Source organism: Solanum stenotomum, chromosome 7 (assembly GCF_019186545.1).
Source record: "Solanum stenotomum isolate F172 chromosome 7, ASM1918654v1, whole genome shotgun sequence".
Lineage (NCBI taxonomy): Eukaryota > Viridiplantae > Streptophyta > Magnoliopsida > Solanales > Solanaceae > Solanum > Solanum stenotomum.
The window spans coordinates 60,950,757-60,967,762 of record NC_064288.1 but is presented as its reverse complement, the minus strand read 5'-3'; the positions used below and the strand labels follow the sequence as shown (position 1 = coordinate 60,967,762).

Genomic DNA, 17,006 nt, shown 5'->3' with positions numbered 1-17,006 from the left:
TTATCATCATTGATTGAGTAGAGAACGACAAGAATAAAACGCATTTGTCGAATGCGATTTATGTGTAAAATTCAGCCTCTTCTTATCTGTTGTTGAAATTACTTTATTACCCTTTTCGTTTAATTTTATTTGTCAGGTATTTTTAAAATATATTTATTACTTTTATTTTATCAAGAAAACATAATTATCTTTTTCATTTTATACTCAACATTGATTGAGCTGAGAAAGAAAGGTATAAAACGCATTCTCCGAATGCGATTTATGTGTAAAATTTAGTCTCTTCTTATTTGTTGTTGAAATTACTTTATTACCCCTTCCGTTTAATTTTATTTGTCGACTATTTTTAAAATATATTTATTTCTTTTATTTATTACTTTTATTATATCAAGATAAGATAATTATTTTTTTATATTTTATATTCAACATTAATTGAGTTGAGAAAGAAAGACATAAAATAAATTTGACGAATGCGATTTATGTGTAAAATTTAATCTCTTCTTATTTGTTGTTGAAATTATTTTACTACCCTTTCTGTTTAATTTTATTTGTCGGCTATTTTTGAAATACACTTATTTCTTTTATCTTTACGAAAAGATAGTATTTTTTATTTTATTTTACTCAACATTAAATACAGAATTTAGACTAAATTCTCTGATTAACTGAGATGCCCATCAAATGGGAAACACCTTATGTATAACTAAAAAAGAAATAGCTTTACTCCAATGTGCAAATGCTAATTGTTGGCTAAGTGACTGCCAATAGCTCGATTTGGTTTTATTATCCTTCACAAATTTATTTTTAGTTTTATGTCTTTTTTTTATATGAGATCTTCATTTTACATAAATTCAATTTATAAGAAATCATTTGTCAATTTCCCATAAGAACTCACTAAGTGTAAAAATTTATAATTCAGAATTCATAAACTTTTATAATGCATCTTGTGAATAGAAAATCATAGAGACCAAGACCAAGTATACCAAAGTTTGGTGAAAACTGAGCCTAAAATTTGGTGAAGCAATGAGGATCCTTCATTACAATTTACACCCCTAGATATACACGATATAATAAAACTCAGATATAACTGTAACGTAAACCTGATATTAAATTTTCATGAGTTTATCGGTACTCTTAGAACAGTAATTGTAAGATCCAAGAACAAAAATGAAACAAGGATTAAAAAAAAGCGCCAACAGGACGGCAACTACTTCAGTCCAAGCCTCAAAAGTGAAGTTGAGGCTCATCATGCTGCAAAAGGCTCAACATTTAGATGAGGAGCTTCTCAATGGCATCCTGCATAACAAGAGAAACAACGATTTGAGTATTTACACAAGGGAAAGTGGCTGTTGATGTGACGAAAAAGATTTGGAATGTTACCTTTAGTTGCTGTATTTGAGATTTCAACTGGCTTCCCTCATTGCTCGTCACTGAACAAGCTATCACAGGACGGGTAACACCACATGCTCGACCAAGAGCTTGTTTTGAAGGGACAAAGACATACGGCACATTCTGAAAGAATTGATAAATGGAAAAAGTTTGAATCCAAACTCCCTTGTTATGTCAAAAGACTATTTTACTACACAGTAGGCAGTAGATGCTAATTGAGCACCAAACAAAGGACGATACAGTCGTCCAGAACAGAGCAAGGTTGGTGTAGGAAAAGTGTAGCAAAAGTTGAAAGACATGAATGAATTCTCATATCTTTGTTCAAGGAAAACAAAATTCTAGGTACAACTACAACTAAGAACATGCATGTAAAACTTGAAAACAATAAAAGACATAAAGCGACAAATAAATAACTTTGAGTAAAAGAGGTCAGTAGTTTATCCCTTATACTGATAATGGCATCCCTTGCAACTGTATAGTTCTAACAAGATACAGATGCTCCACTCTTAAGTAGAGATCTCCCTTCAGAGCCCTAGGTAGGGAAAAAATACTAGTAGGTAGCACTTCCCCCTTTAATCAAGATTCCAGTGCAGGTATCAGACAGCAAGTGGGAAATCCAAAGGAAAATATATTTCCTTTTTAGCTTCCAAAGCATTCCCTGTGCATAAGTAAAGTACATTTGCTTATCATAGAGAATGATTTTCTTAGTCCAATTTAAATCCACCGTCAACACATCAGCTAGTATATGTTATCCATTTCTTTTGTTTATTCACAGAATAACAATGTCATAAAACTTGCCCCTAGGGATTTGGTTCAGCAGAAAAGTACTCACATGGGATGTATGCTAGGTGCACATCACAAGTTCAAATCACCATTAATTTACCTCATTATAATGAAACTAGCCCCTTTCTTTCTGTTGATCTTACCTTAAAGAACACCTAAAAACGTTAAAATTCTATATGCAGGAAACATAAGTCTGATAAACTGCAGCATCTACCTAATCTTTTGAGTCGGAACCAAGAAACATGACTTTCGAAAACTGATAACGTCTGACACCATGCAATGAATTTGATAGAAAATGCCAAGACATTGGAAGATTATGCTTAGTCAGGGTTTGGTCTTGCTGCTTTAGTTGTATTTTCAAGCGGAGCAGAAATATTACAAGCCAAATCGTAGAATAAAACAGGAAGCAGCTACAAGGACTCTTGTTCAATACAAACTCCTCGAAATGATGAGTTTATAAAGGGAGATGTGCATAATATACACGTGGTTTCCATTTTCTGTAGAGTCTGAAATCAGAACAATATAACCTCACAATATACACAAAAGAGTAAAAAACACAATCGTTGAAAATGCCAATAACCAGAGTCCCTCAGTATTCATTACCTCTATTGGAGCCATTTAATCCACTACTCAATTAAAAAAAGAAAAGCCACAACACCAAAAAAAAGGGTAAAAGAAGACAACTTAGTTAGGAAAAGAGCAAAAGGCAAAATATAAATCACCTTATCTTCGGCAAGGAGCGGAAGGTGAAGAAGGATTTCAAGGGGCTCAGTATCCGCAGCCATGACAACGAATTCCGAAATTCCTCTGTTTAGTGTCTTCGTAGCTGAAACAGAAGAACATCACAGTTTTCTCTTTCAATTAAGCACTACAATGAGGAGCAACACATTACCAATTTATAAAGCCGGAAAAATCAAATCTTGATGCCTAATTTTTTTAGTGGGTGAAATGAAACCAAACCCAGTTTTCTCCATCTCTAGTTAAACACTAACTTATTAACCAAAACACCATATAATAAAGTTCCAAAACGATACAAGTAACAATCTTTCTGGCTTGTTCCCCACCACCACCACAAAACTAACTCAGTTTTCTTAATCTTAGTTAAGCAGTAGATATAAAAAATGATTAGCAGCGTATAAATAAAAAGACTAAATACAAAGTGTAGAAAAGTGAATAACCTTCATTAGCACCCTTCTTAAGCTGCTTATAATTAGCAGCTTGTTGAACCAAATCCATTATGGTCGTTGTAAGCTGTGAATCAGCAAGCGGGTATGCTTTTGGGTTCACAGTTTCTGTTGCCTACAATTACAGTAAGTAAAACAATCAGAATTAATTGTGTATTAGAACAGAAAAATCAAGCAAAAAGATGAAGAATTTCACTAAACTACGCAAAAGTATCAACTTTGAAAGCAAAATTATTAGAGAGAGAGAAATCACCATGGCAGCTGCTGATTGAGAGAACTGTGGAGGAGAAGGAGGAGTTTAGGGTTTAGGTGAAATGCTAGGGTTTAGAGGAAATTTTTTGACTATAAATTAGAAAATATCCATATTTTTTTATTTGTTCACATGTTTTTTTTATTGTTTTTCTTTTCAAATGTTTTAAAAAAAAAGTTATTTAGGGTTGGTTTACTAATAAGGGTTGCGGTGGAATAGTAAGTACTATTTTATCCTTAACCAAGAGGTCTCAAGTTCGAGCCTCCTTGATTACAGAGTCGCCTTTGTTAAGGAGTGTTTTAATGTAAGACTTTCCGGCGCGAATTCAAATTTAATCAGACTTCAATGTGAGTACCAGATACCACGTGGGAGAAAAAAAAAAGTTTGTTTGGCCATGCGATCGGATTGAATAGTTCATTCGTTTGTCCATGATGAAGATTCTGAAGTTAATTTAGAAAAAAAATTGATTTCTATTTATGTTGAAATGAAAAAGGATAGATATAAAATAAATTTTAGGATACTCTTCTAAATATAAGTTCGTGAGTGATTATATTTATTCTCAAATTACTCATGAAGAGTTGTGACAGTAGTATCAAACTTCTTATGTTAATTCTTTCATAATCTTTTATCTAGTATCAAAGAATTATTTATTTAGCATTTGTATTACTTTTTGTTGTGTTGTGACATTCATGGATAAATAATGAGCAATCGTCAATAAAAATTATTCTTTAGTGGCAAAGTTATGATATTAAAATTATTGATGACCACGTGTTTAAAGAAAAAGAAAAACTTTTATTGATTGAAAAAAAAATATCTTGAAAAAAATTGCATGTATATTTTGTGATTTTTGTTAAAAGTTGACATTGTTAAGATCACGAGTGAAAGTGTACCAATTTAGCAAAAACAAAAAAGGACAATTAGTGCTCCAGCCTCCAGGGACACTTTTGATCTGCTTTTAATATTTGAATTATGGGTCACTTCTTATTTGATGTGTAGGTAATAAGTCGTCATGATAGTTAGTGCGTGTTATTGACTTTTTTGGGACAAGTTTAGGGGGAATCTATGCCTTATCCCGGTAAAAAAACAGGTATTCAATTTGCCAATAGTTGATCATTTTCTTTGAGTAGATACTTCTTCTATCAGGAAAAATGGAAAATTGTGTATATTCACACCAACAGAGTTGAAATTGTGCATATGCCTTTGTGAGAATGCATTTGAGAATACAATAAATATTTCCAAAGCCAAAACAACAGCTTTTAACACTCACTGATCACCGTAAACACGAGAACAAACCATACGTTTCTATTCCAATCTACTGACAGCAAAATGCAAGACGAATGATTGGGAGAGAAGGGAAGAGAGGGGGAGGGAGTTTGCAGATGCCTACTACTGAATTGACGAGACATTTACATGACAATACCAAGTAATACAAAGAATTAGACTGGACAACCAAAATCTCTTTTCTGCTCGACAGCTTTAGACTGATTTAACGCGTAGTTTGTTAGCTACGTAGAGGAGGTGACTGATATTTGTGGATGGATAATTTTGCAGTAGCTTCAAATTAGAAGTGAAATCCCCAGCAAGTAGACGCCTCCGCACAATAATTAACATAGCACAGCAGACTCGAAGCAGCGTTTCCTGCAAGTTAAAGAAAATTTTGAGTATTCCTACTTTTCTTTTTTATAACAGAGAAATCCCTAGTGGCGCAGTTCTAAACTCACAGTCTCAGGGTTGCACAGCCTCCTCCTCCCTAACCCTTGTTGTGCAACATTTTTCCTTTCTCTCTTCACTTCAAGCAAACCACCCCAAACACACTGTGCCGACCTGACCAGTGACCACACTGAACTCACGAAACATAACCTTGTAAATGTTCAAGATGCTATAAAGTATTGGTTTTGTACTTTTGTCAGACACTCGTATGTTCTTTTAGTTCAAATCGTGATGGCAAAAGACATACAGCAGATATGAAAGTCACGTGATTGTGGAATCGCCAGCTTAACAAATGCAATGACAGGCAGATTCCTTGCAAGTTGAAGCCTTTTGGTTGAAAATTTAAATTCCCCTCTAACTGTCCCCAAAAACACTCTCCCATCCCCACCCTGCATTGTACCATGTGGATAGGGACCCAACTGCATTGCTGCATGACCATCTCTTTGTGTTTTCAGTCTTACAACTGACACATACCATCAAATCCGGGATTTTCAAATTCCTCTCTTCTCCGATAACATGTCCACACGTCACAAAGGAAATAAACCAAAAAATATACTAGCAGACAACAATAACTCCACCTCTATCCCAGACTAGGTGAAGTCAGCAGTAGGAATCCTCCTTTTAAAAAATAAAGGCTGGCTGTAGGAATCCTCAATATCCACTCTGCTTGGTTTGACCAGTTTCATTCCAACACTAAATAATTTGTCTTTTAAAAAGATATGGGGTTCTCAAACACCAAAAATTCTCTACCTTTTTTTACTGACATGCAAACCAAACAAACTCAGCAAGAAAACCTAGGTAAGTGTAGCAACATGACTAAGCCTTAATCTTAGTCCGAAATAGTTGAAAGGAAGATAATTAAAGAAGCTATCAGTTCATGCAAAAAAAGTTCTTATCCAAGCTATATAGCTACAAAAGTGCATTACTTCCAGGATGTCTTACCAGAGGTCCTTCGGGATCACTTAGTAGTGTGTCCCATATAAGCAGACTGTCCGGGAAATTGAATTCTTGTGTTAGCAGAAGTGTTATCCATCTGAATGCGTAGAACTGTGGATTCACCTGTTGCACCAAACATCAGGCACATAAATATCACTAATAACAAAGTACTAACTATGACATCATCAAGTGAAGGCAGAAACAAGAGAAGTCAGTTATTTTTATTTATTTTTGAAATTGGTAAGTCAGTTTTTTATCACTCATATGCAAGTAAAATAGTAAAAGCAACAATTGCCAAAGGAACTACACAAAAATACAGATGTCTTGTCACCCGCACAGGCACACACCTATGGGGGCATAAAACAGTTGCCTAAAAAGCACAGCCCAATCAGCAATGGCAGAACCAGGATTTTCACTAAAGGGGTTCAAAATATGAAGAAGTAAACACAAGAAAAAGCTGAAGGGAGTTCAACATCTTCTATATATACATAAAAAATAATTTTAACCATGTGTAATTTTTCGCTGAAGGGGGCCCTACTGGCTCCGCCCCTGCCTATCAGGATATATAGATTTAAATTAGACATGCATGCAACATTTAGGCCAGCAAATCCTATTAATAGAGGTGGAAGGTTACCAGTTGCTTCAATAGTGAATACATGATGCATCAACAAGACAAACAACAAAGATACATTTGAATCAATTCTTCACTTGTCAGGTTAGTTTCCCAGAATATCTAAAAGGTGCAAGAAACTTTGATGAAGCAGAATGATGGTTCATTCTAATTTTGAAGGAAATGTTTCACTAGTGAACAAGGTTAACGCGTGTTCATGGAAGTATTGAGCTTAAATGTGAGTTCTCCTAGGCTTAGGCAGTCACCTTCAATTGAAACTAAGGTACCGTAAACAAGTAATCTTTAGGTTGACAAGTCCTTAACTTCTGCATCTTCTTTTAATAGTTAAGAAATCAATGTTCAAATGTTAAAATGTGAATGTACAACCTGATATTATTACTTTGTTGGCATTCAGACTTTTTTTTTTATGAAGTAAGAAGTCGTCATTAAAGGCATCGAGAAGATGCAAATCAAAAGAGATCACACTTATTGTTGGCATTGAGGCTTCTAACAATAAGTTAGAATTACATTCATCATCCTCTAAAAAATCTAAATGATATATATGTCACTAGGTGGTGTAAACTTGCAGGTTGCATAATTACCAATTAGAGAGTAATAAAGCAGACATTTTTAGCCATGGTAACAAATGCAGCTAGCTAAAGTTAAGAATAAAAGAGATCTTACTTTTCTTTTAAGTATTTTCATTCATAAAAGAGATCTTACTTTGGTTGTCATTTCAAGATGCCGCCAGAGCTCCTCATCATGTTCTTTCAGAAATTGTGATAACTTTGTAATTGTAGAACGGATTCCAACAACACTATTGTCAAGTTGCTGACAAAAATGATCACGAAATCCACTCAATAGCTCCACGAAGCAGAAGAAAGTGTCTGCTTCTGCAGATGCCTGCATAGCTTGCAAATCAACAATGATAAACAGAGCTGAACTTGTAAACATTGACACTTGAATCCAGAAAAAAGCTGAAAGAATTAACTTGTACAGATGTATGTAATCATCATTTATCTCAACATGTGCCTGCCCAACAAGGTTGGAGCAGACGGGCTAACATTAAGGTAGTATTTGTCGGAAAAAATATGACTTGGGTTTGAAACTCATATTTTTATTTTACTCATATTTTTATTTTGCTCAAAAAAATGTTGCACAGTGAAGATATCTAAAGCTGAATCTTTCAAAACACTCAAAAACTATATTCATTTTTATTGTTTGAAAAACACACGATTAGTTGGTATCAACAAAGTTTAGGCACAAGGCTTTGTAGGAAGGTCTATTATCAAGGCAAAAGGCTTCAAAACAAGATCTAATAGTGAATAACTGATATCTTGTAACATTAGCCTAGGAGATAGGGTAGGATTCAAGAGTGTGTTTGCACCACTTACACGAAAGGAGATGTTGATAAACAAATTAGAAGTCAATACGAACTATGAAGCATTAGAAGCGTATCTGAGAAGGTAAGGAGTAAATAAAGTGTTTTGCTTACCATTTACATGAGTAAGACTTTGATTAGTTGGTTACACAAGGATGGTGTTTCGACTTTTTGAAAGATTTGATAATTCGTTGCTTTTTTTTTTTTTGTGGCAAAACTCAAAAGCAACAAACAAACACTTCTTCAAAAAAATAGAAAAACTGAGTTTCAAACTCAGCTATTCAACTTTTTCAAACCAACCCAACTAAGTGACGTAGATGGAATTCAAACCTAAGATCTCCAGGTTGTTACTCTATGCCTCAACTAACCTCTACTCAACCATCCCCAAGAGACACTAATATGCATATTTCCATTTTCTTAATGTGGTAAGGGGAGGCACATCTTGAAGTATGAAACTATTTAGGTAATGAAAGCTATAATTTTGCAATCAAATTTTCTTAGGGATTGATCAAGTTAGGGAAGAAATATTGGGATGGCTTTAATCAGGGAACAATGCAAATAACATAATAAAGGGAAATGGATCAATATCAAGGTAGTTTTGGCATGTCCTCTCCAACGACATGTTATTGGCATTTTAGGGAAGTGCAACTTTCTCATATCCACATAAGTCTTCAGTTGAAACAAATACGAGTCTCTAAACATACGTTTTGACAATGGAAATAGTGTTACTAGCCAAAGTATTGCTACAGTAAATCCCTTATGAGGAAGAAAATAGAAGACAAGCAAACAAAAAGAAAGGAGGACATGTGCTTAGAATGGGTTGTAGACATCAACAGTGGTAAATCTGAAGCATAACAGAATTCAGAGCATTGCTCTCAACATATTCAGGAATTCTTTGGTCACAAAGCTGTAATGTCTCTAAAGTTACAATCTGCAAAACATAGCTAATGCAAATATAGTCCAGCATCAAGGCATCACTTACTGCATTTTCCTCATTGGGATCGTTCCTGAATACATAGAATAGTGGAGCCAATACTTCATTCATCCCTTGCACATATCTTATACCAGGATTGAGTTTGGCAAAAATAATGAGTATATTCCTCAGAGAATCCTGATAACCCAAGATACACTATTAGGTGATCAACAGAGATTTGTACTAACTCTCAAGTCAAAAGGCTAGAATTTACCTGGTTAGATTTTGCAAATGGTGTGTCCCCAGAGAAAAAGTGCAGGTCTGGATGTGTGCGCTTGACATCTCGATCTATCTGTTCAATTATTTCCGTGTCCTAGAAGCAAATCACACGGAAGAATTAGTAGTCACTTCAATGTTATACAACTGTCAGATAATTGGAGGTAGAGACTTCATGTTGGAAGATACATTGATGTTAACAGTTATCCGGTGTAATGTACCAACAGTACTTGACAACAGCTTCAAGACAAACAAAAAGCAGAACACGAGTTGACTCCACAAAGCAGAACATTCTTGCCTTGGGTATTCCATAAACACTTACCTAGCGTAGGAAAGAAGGGGGGGGGGGGGGGNGGGGGGGGGGGGGGGGGGGGGGGGGGGGGGCTCTCTTCCTTCAGATTATGTCAAATATTTATTTGAGTTTCTGTTGCCTGCCCCTTGGCCACATGTGACAGGGTGAGGGGTCTTTACTTGTTTATTTAATTTAACAAGGAACTAATCTACTCCATCCAACTAGTTCCAGTTTCGAATCCCAGGCAATCCCACTATCAACTCGCAATTCTAATTCTCTATAGAATAAAAGAGAAGGGTGTTTTCAGAAGCAATTGATCCATTACCCTCATTTGAGCCCATCACGACCACACTTATAATGAATTGTATAATCAGCGAGAGTTAAAAACCTTAGGAGGAACGTCTACAGGAATAAATAAATAAATAAAAAAGGATGTATAAATTTGATTACAAAAATGCAACCATCTGGTGATAACATACAGCACTCAGTTATGATCTAAAAGGAACTCCATGTAAACATTGCAGTGAAAGTTGAAAAGAACAAGAAGAATAAATATTGTACCTGGAAGAACTGATTCCATATGCTATTCTTCCCAAGGCTTAAAGGATGCTCTCCTTGAGGTATCTCTGATCTTGGGAGTGCACCCTTGTCCTCTATCACTGTTCCTTCATCGTCAAGAATTACCGACTTCTCCAACTTCCTCGTAATCTCCGACTGCCTAGCCATATTAACATTCAGACACCGAACATTTGAAAACAAGCAATGCTCAAGTTCATGTAATTTACCACATTTATTTTGATAAGTAAATCCAACAGATATATAACACCCCTTTTTTATATAGGTAAGCCTTCACAAAAGAACCAAGAAAGTGCTGAAGATACAATGTATGCTTTAACACCCAAATAGAATACATGATTTTGATCCATGAGAGAGCTTCTATCATGTTTTCCAATTTAACCCCCAACTTGCTGAGTCAATTTCACAGCGGAGTTTTTTTCTAGTATGGACTACCAAACAATATCATGGGGGCAATTAACACGATCAGTATGATATCTATACAAGAAAGAGATAAATAACATCTTCTAGCTAAGCTAATCTGTCTAACATGTCTATTGCAAGGGTTCAAAGACCCAAAAAAAAAGAAAAAACACACTAAAATAAATCATTCAACAAGATGTCATTTCAACTGGAACATTAATTTTTATTCAGTTGGTATATGTGGATATTTTCTCTTCTCACACAGGATCTAAAATTTACAAAAGTCAAGTAGAGGATGTGTCAACATGGAAGAAAATGTCAAATAACTTGCCCTTATTGTTACAGAACCAAAAACCTGAGAACTTGCAAGAAGTGCAAGCATCAACGGATCAACAACATGACTTTCATCAATAACATCATGCCAAGGATAAACTTTGCAGCCACAGTTTCAGATATACAGAATTGTAACAGTTCCAATTAGCAAAGCATCTTCTTTAATACCGACAAACGGTAGAACAACATTTAAGAAACTAGTACAAATAACATTAACGCGTTTGACTGTAATCATTGCATTAGCAACAAGTATTGAACTTACAGGATTCACCAAAAGCTCCTCTTTAAAATGCTTGTATTGAGACCTCTTTTTAACCAACTCCGTTTGCCATAGTGCTTTCTCGGTTGGCAAATATCCCAATAGCAGCTGCACAAAGTACATGCAATTAGGAGGAAACTACACACTGAGACTAATCCAAGGTAAAACCTTTTCCTATCAACAGAACGTTTGGATAAGAGGTTACACCAATTGCACGGTCAGACACATTCCACAGAAATGAGCAGAGGAGTATTAAGTCCGTAATATGGGTCAGCGCAAATTAAGTCTCGATAAGCAAATCTTATACCTTCCACACTGTAGCACGAATGCCAGCTCCATCTGGTATCCCTTGTGATGCTAGCCTCCTGACTTCTCCCATGTTTATAATCTTTCTTGACAACTAAATTTAAAAAATGAAAAGAGAAAAAGCTGATGAATACTCTATTTAACAAGAATGGAAAACCACCATACAATGGAACTTCAATATCCCGAAATGAGCTGCTTATGTTAGGATTATAGCCAGTTTGGTTTGATTTTCTTTCTCAAATTAAATCATTACTTCCAAATAAATCAGTTTCATTAATCATAATCAGTGTTCAGCTATCATATGACAAAGAATTACCTTTCCAACTAATATCCACATATGTTTCACACAAAAACGATTACTTTTCCTTTTTTCTAAAACAACAACACCAATAACAACATCTATGCTTCAATCCCAAGCTAATTTGGATTAACTAGATGATATCTCACTATCTATTCTGCTCCACTTAGCCTTGTCTTGCTCAAATGTTCAATAAATTTGGGGACTTTTTAAGCACTCAACCAACAAGATAACATTAATTCCAGACAGTAGTAAGACGAATTTACATAAAACCACATGCAATTTAGATGCCATAGAAAGGTATAAACCAACAAATAAACAACAAAACATCGAATTAACCTCTTGACAAAGCTGAGCCTGACGAGAAATATCCTCAGCTGACGAAATAGCTGCTGCAGCAGATGCAGACGTCGTTGTACTACTAGCGGAACTTCCATTTTCATCATCACTATGATAATTAGTGCTACTCAAAGGATCTCTAATTTCCGCTTTAGCGCGTGTAGGCACGTGCCTAGTCTCCGCTCTAATCACAGCCGGGGCTGCAGTCATTGAACCAGGCCGTTCCACCGTAAAATCTCCGTCACTAGCCGAACCACCAGCTTTAATGGCGTTAACAGTAACAGTGGATGATTTAGTAGCTGAACGTGTAGACCGGTCGTCATCCTCATTTAACGGCGTCGGCGATGAAGATGTAGATTGAACTGAAGGTTGTGGTCCAGGAGACGACCAAAGTGAGCTGTTGAGCCAATCGGGAACGCGTTTGTTAACCATATCGTAGGGCTTATTTTTTAAAAACGGAATTGGAATGAAGAATTGAAGCGACGGCGGAGTATACGGTGGCTGAATAAGTGAATCCGGCAGATACGGTAGGATTGAACGCCGGCGGTGCTGATACTCCGGCGAGGTGTCATTGTAGTAATAGGAAGAGAAGTCGTGGGAACATCGTAGGTGATCAGCGTTTTAGAGAGAGAAAAAGAGGAGAGAGAAAGAGAAAGAAGAAGTTGCCAGGTAGATATGTAGTGATCACGTGAAAGTCACATGGGGAAATTAACTTTTGCGATTCTTGTTTCAAATTTCAATAAATATGCGTATTGGAGTTCGACTAATTTAAATTCGGGAAAAATATAAAAAAATATTCTCAATTTTGATTTATTAGTTGACTATGCGCTTACAGATAAAATGAAATTATTCTTTTCCTCGTCGTCTACAAACTTGTCACATGTACCCCTCAATTGGATGGAGAATCTCAAATCAACAAAAATGACCCGATTCTACTTATATTACCCAATTTTGACCCGATCCGACTCACCTAATCATATAACTTATTCACCTTCATCTTCATCTTTACCCAAAACCATCATCTCCGACCAGCTCATCATCAAAACCACCATCCAAACCACCAAACAATTCCACTTTTACCTACAATACCTCACATAAAATAGATACACTTTCTCTTAATTAAATCACTTTGTTCGTGTAATGATAACTCTAGTATTGCTTAATTGAATCGACAATAGTTTTTTTGTGGATTGTTCGTACTAGGTGTTTGTGTCTTATCGAGATACCTACGTCCTAAAAAATACTACTTTCAAATCGAATAAACAGAAAAACTGAACCAAACCTACGGTTATTTTATTCGTTTGGTTTGATTTTGTTTTAGAAATTTAAAAGGCCGACTAGATTGATTTGGTTTTGATTTTAATCAATAATCGATCCAAACCAAACCACGAATGCCACTATCTATGATAATGCAAGGTATATTATTATGAATAATGTAGTATAACTGCCACGACCCAGACCGTCGTGATTGACACTCACACTAACCCTCCGGTGGGAGAACCATTACTACACCCCGACTAAACATTTATAAGAAACTAAAGCATTTAAAGATACAAAAGTAGGTTTAAACGACTAAATAATTACGGAGTTCCCATAAACTCCGAAGGTCTAACAAACAACTACTGCGGAAATTCAACTCCTACAACTAAAAGTCATTATACCAAAACTCTGTTTAACCATCAAGTCTAAGAAATGGGGATGCAACCTCGAAACAACATAATAAATATTTAAAACACCTAGTCTGAGTCCGAATAGAATGGACTAAACAAAAGAAGGAACCATGACAGCCTGAAAGAACTGGCTCACCCTAGAATCCAGTCGCGATCAATAATCTCCTAACTAAGGTCTATCAGTAGCCGCCTGAAGATGCCCCGTACTCAATAAAAAAAGGGTAATTGCAATATCAGTACACGAAACTACGGTGTACTGGTAGGATCCCTCGGCTACTCCCGTAAGCATAATATACGCAATCAATTACAACACAGTAAGCACACATATACATAATACATAGTTCAAATCAATTATAATTTTAGGAGCAACATACAATTTCCCAACAACATTGACAGGTAAACATGAACGTAATAATTACAAGTGGTCCTCTCATGAAACTCACACCCAAACTGTTAGTGTGTCAGAACGTGACACCCGATTCAATATACATGTGTTGAAACGTGATACCCATTTCAATATATGTATCGGAACGTGACACCCAATCTAATATATGTGTCGGAACGTGACACCCGATCCAATATATATGTCGGAACGTTGCTTTTCATAAATTTGATGTATAATTTATTGACTTTTTTACAAGCAATTTTTATTTTACACCTACGAGATTTAGAAGTAACTTTAATTCTTTATTTGTATGAGATTAACAATGTAAACAAGCTTAAAAAAGTACAATTTGATTAATTGTTTTAAATCTTTAAACAAATTTAACTATTGGTTCCTTTTAATAAATTTAACTATATAAATTTGGATTTCTAATAACTATATATTATATATTTATTTGACATCATTTTCTTTCTACTCCTAAAATACAAGCAATTCAATAAAAATAATACTATATAATTTATTTTTAAAAAAAAAAACAAAATAAACTGACCACCATAAGGCATAATTAACGCAAAAAGTCGTATTATAGTGGGCCAATTTTTAATTTAGGTAATATATATATATATATACTATAATTAGCTATTTTCCTCTATTTAATAGGAAAAATAATCCTTTTTGTTGACAACAACAAGTATTAAATTTTATTTTATACACATAAATTATATAAATAATTAAATAAACCCTAAAAGAAAACCACTTTTCTCCAATAGCAGACATAATGTCAAAGAACAATTCACATAAGTCCGATGTTAATGTTTCATATGATATCTTATTCTTCATCCTGGTAAGATTATCGGTTAAATCTTTATTACGTTTTCGATCTGTTTCTGTTTCGTGGAGTGATATCATCTCCGATAGAAAATTTAAAAAGGCTCACATCAATCAATCCAAAGCGCTGGGACGTATAAATTTCTTATTACTGAACCTTATTAACGATGAATTCAAATTTATAAATTTGGATAGAAATCGAGTAATTTCCACAGAAGGGCAACAAGCTCCTCTAAACGAATGCTTTCGTATCGTATGCTCACATGATGGCTTGGTACTATTACAACACGATGAAGATAATTATTACAAGACGTTTATTTTATGGAATCCATCGACTAGACAATGCGTAAAGCTTGCATCATGTCCATACATGAACATCTCCACACTTCCTCGTGGTCATGAGATGTCTTATGATCCTCAATGTTATGGGTTGTGTTATGATCCTACCACTGATGATTGCAAGGTTATATTGATCTATTAATCGTGTTATTTTGTCTACTCTACTAGGACCTTTTGGACAAAAAAAACAACTCTTCCACGAGCAACTACTAATTCATGGTCGTATTTATGTGAGGGAATTGCCACCGGTGGTTGTGTATATTGGTCAATGCTTTCGAGTTATGGAATAAATTCTACAATTATATGTTTTGGCGTGAAGTTAGATGAGCTGAAGGAGCTTTCAGTACCGACGTTCGTACCGAATTTCGTAGATGATTATAACGTGCACTATTTCTGTTTGATTACTTTTAAAGATCGTCTTTGCTTTTACGACATACATTACAACACACAAAATAACGATGAATCAGAAATGGACATGTGGATCATGGAAGATGATGGATGGAAATTGTTAATGAAACTTCCCAAAATAATATCAAAATATTGCAAACTTAGATGTATTTTGTGTTGCGCAGAGAATGATGAAATTATCTTTCATGGACCAACGAAGCGTCATATTTCCGTTTATGACCCTAAACAACAAAAAGTTGTCAAAGAATTTATATTGAATTATAATATTGGATATGAGTATGATAATCCATATCCAGGTTTGGATAGTTTATATTTTCCAAAAATGATGCACTAGAACAAACAACCAAATTATGTTCCTTTGATTTTGTAATTTTTTCTCATTCATAAATAAAATTGTAGTTGCAATCTTTTTGTTTACAATGTTTTATCCATTATATTTATACGTTATATCATTAAATAAAAGATTACATACTCTTATACGTAATGATGTGATGATTGAAATTTCTCTATTCTTAACTAAGAACTGTTAAATTTAAATCTCTGGATATGAAAATAAATTATTCCACGATCATTGCAAATTCAAATTTAACGGAGTCCTATGAAAAAAAAAACTGCTGACCACCATAATTATATTAACGCAAAAAAGTCATATATTATAGTGGGCCAATTCTTACTTTAACATTCTTCTTTTAAACTTTAACCACATATATATTGTTCAAATGTTTATTAAATTGTGATCAAATAAATAATAATATATCTAATATAATCTCATAAATAGGATCTACAGAGAATTGGGTGTATGTACTTGATCTAGATCTTAACGCTACCTAGAGAGGTGGATGTTTGCTTCCGAATTCTGATAAACTCTCGGCTCAAGGAAATATCAAAATGATCAAATAACAAAAGTGAAAATGCTGAGTAAACATTTTGAAAAAGGAACAATATATATAACTATAATAAAATAGTGTAATAATCAAAATACGAGATACAATAGATAGTATCAAGAACAAAAATCGAAAGAACAGAAATCGAAAGACAAGAAACTATATTTCTATGTATTATGATATTGCATAAGCCAATTCACAATTTACCAAATGCCAAAAATAAAACAAACTATATACCAACTCTTATTAATTTATGGAAGT

The 17,006-nt window shown here is 34.6% G+C and overlaps 2 protein-coding genes across 2 annotated transcripts; both read right to left on the bottom strand.

Moving 5' to 3' along the window:
• Window positions 1-1,042: 1,042 nt before the first annotated feature.
• Window positions 1,043-3,722, bottom strand: LOC125870418 (uncharacterized). The gene is made up of 5 exons (XM_049550852.1): window positions 3,604-3,722; window positions 3,345-3,465; window positions 2,889-2,992; window positions 1,375-1,506; window positions 1,043-1,290 (listed from the first exon to the last, which is right to left on the bottom strand). The coding sequence occupies exons 1-5, from the start codon at window positions 3,604-3,606 to the stop codon at window positions 1,264-1,266; spliced, it is 387 nt and encodes a 128-aa protein (XP_049406809.1). The 5' UTR covers window positions 3,607-3,722; the 3' UTR covers window positions 1,043-1,263.
• Window positions 3,723-4,750: 1,028 nt separating this feature from the next.
• Window positions 4,751-12,888, bottom strand: LOC125870388 (uncharacterized). Its single transcript, XM_049550813.1, has 9 exons — window positions 12,232-12,888; window positions 11,596-11,688; window positions 11,292-11,396; window positions 10,280-10,432; window positions 9,425-9,523; window positions 9,220-9,348; window positions 7,580-7,759; window positions 6,253-6,369; window positions 4,751-5,238 (listed from the first exon to the last, which is right to left on the bottom strand). Exons 1-9 carry the CDS (start codon window positions 12,661-12,663, stop codon window positions 5,077-5,079), a joined length of 1,470 nt encoding a protein of 489 aa, XP_049406770.1. The 5' UTR covers window positions 12,664-12,888; the 3' UTR covers window positions 4,751-5,076.
• Window positions 12,889-17,006: the final 4,118 nt, after the last annotated feature.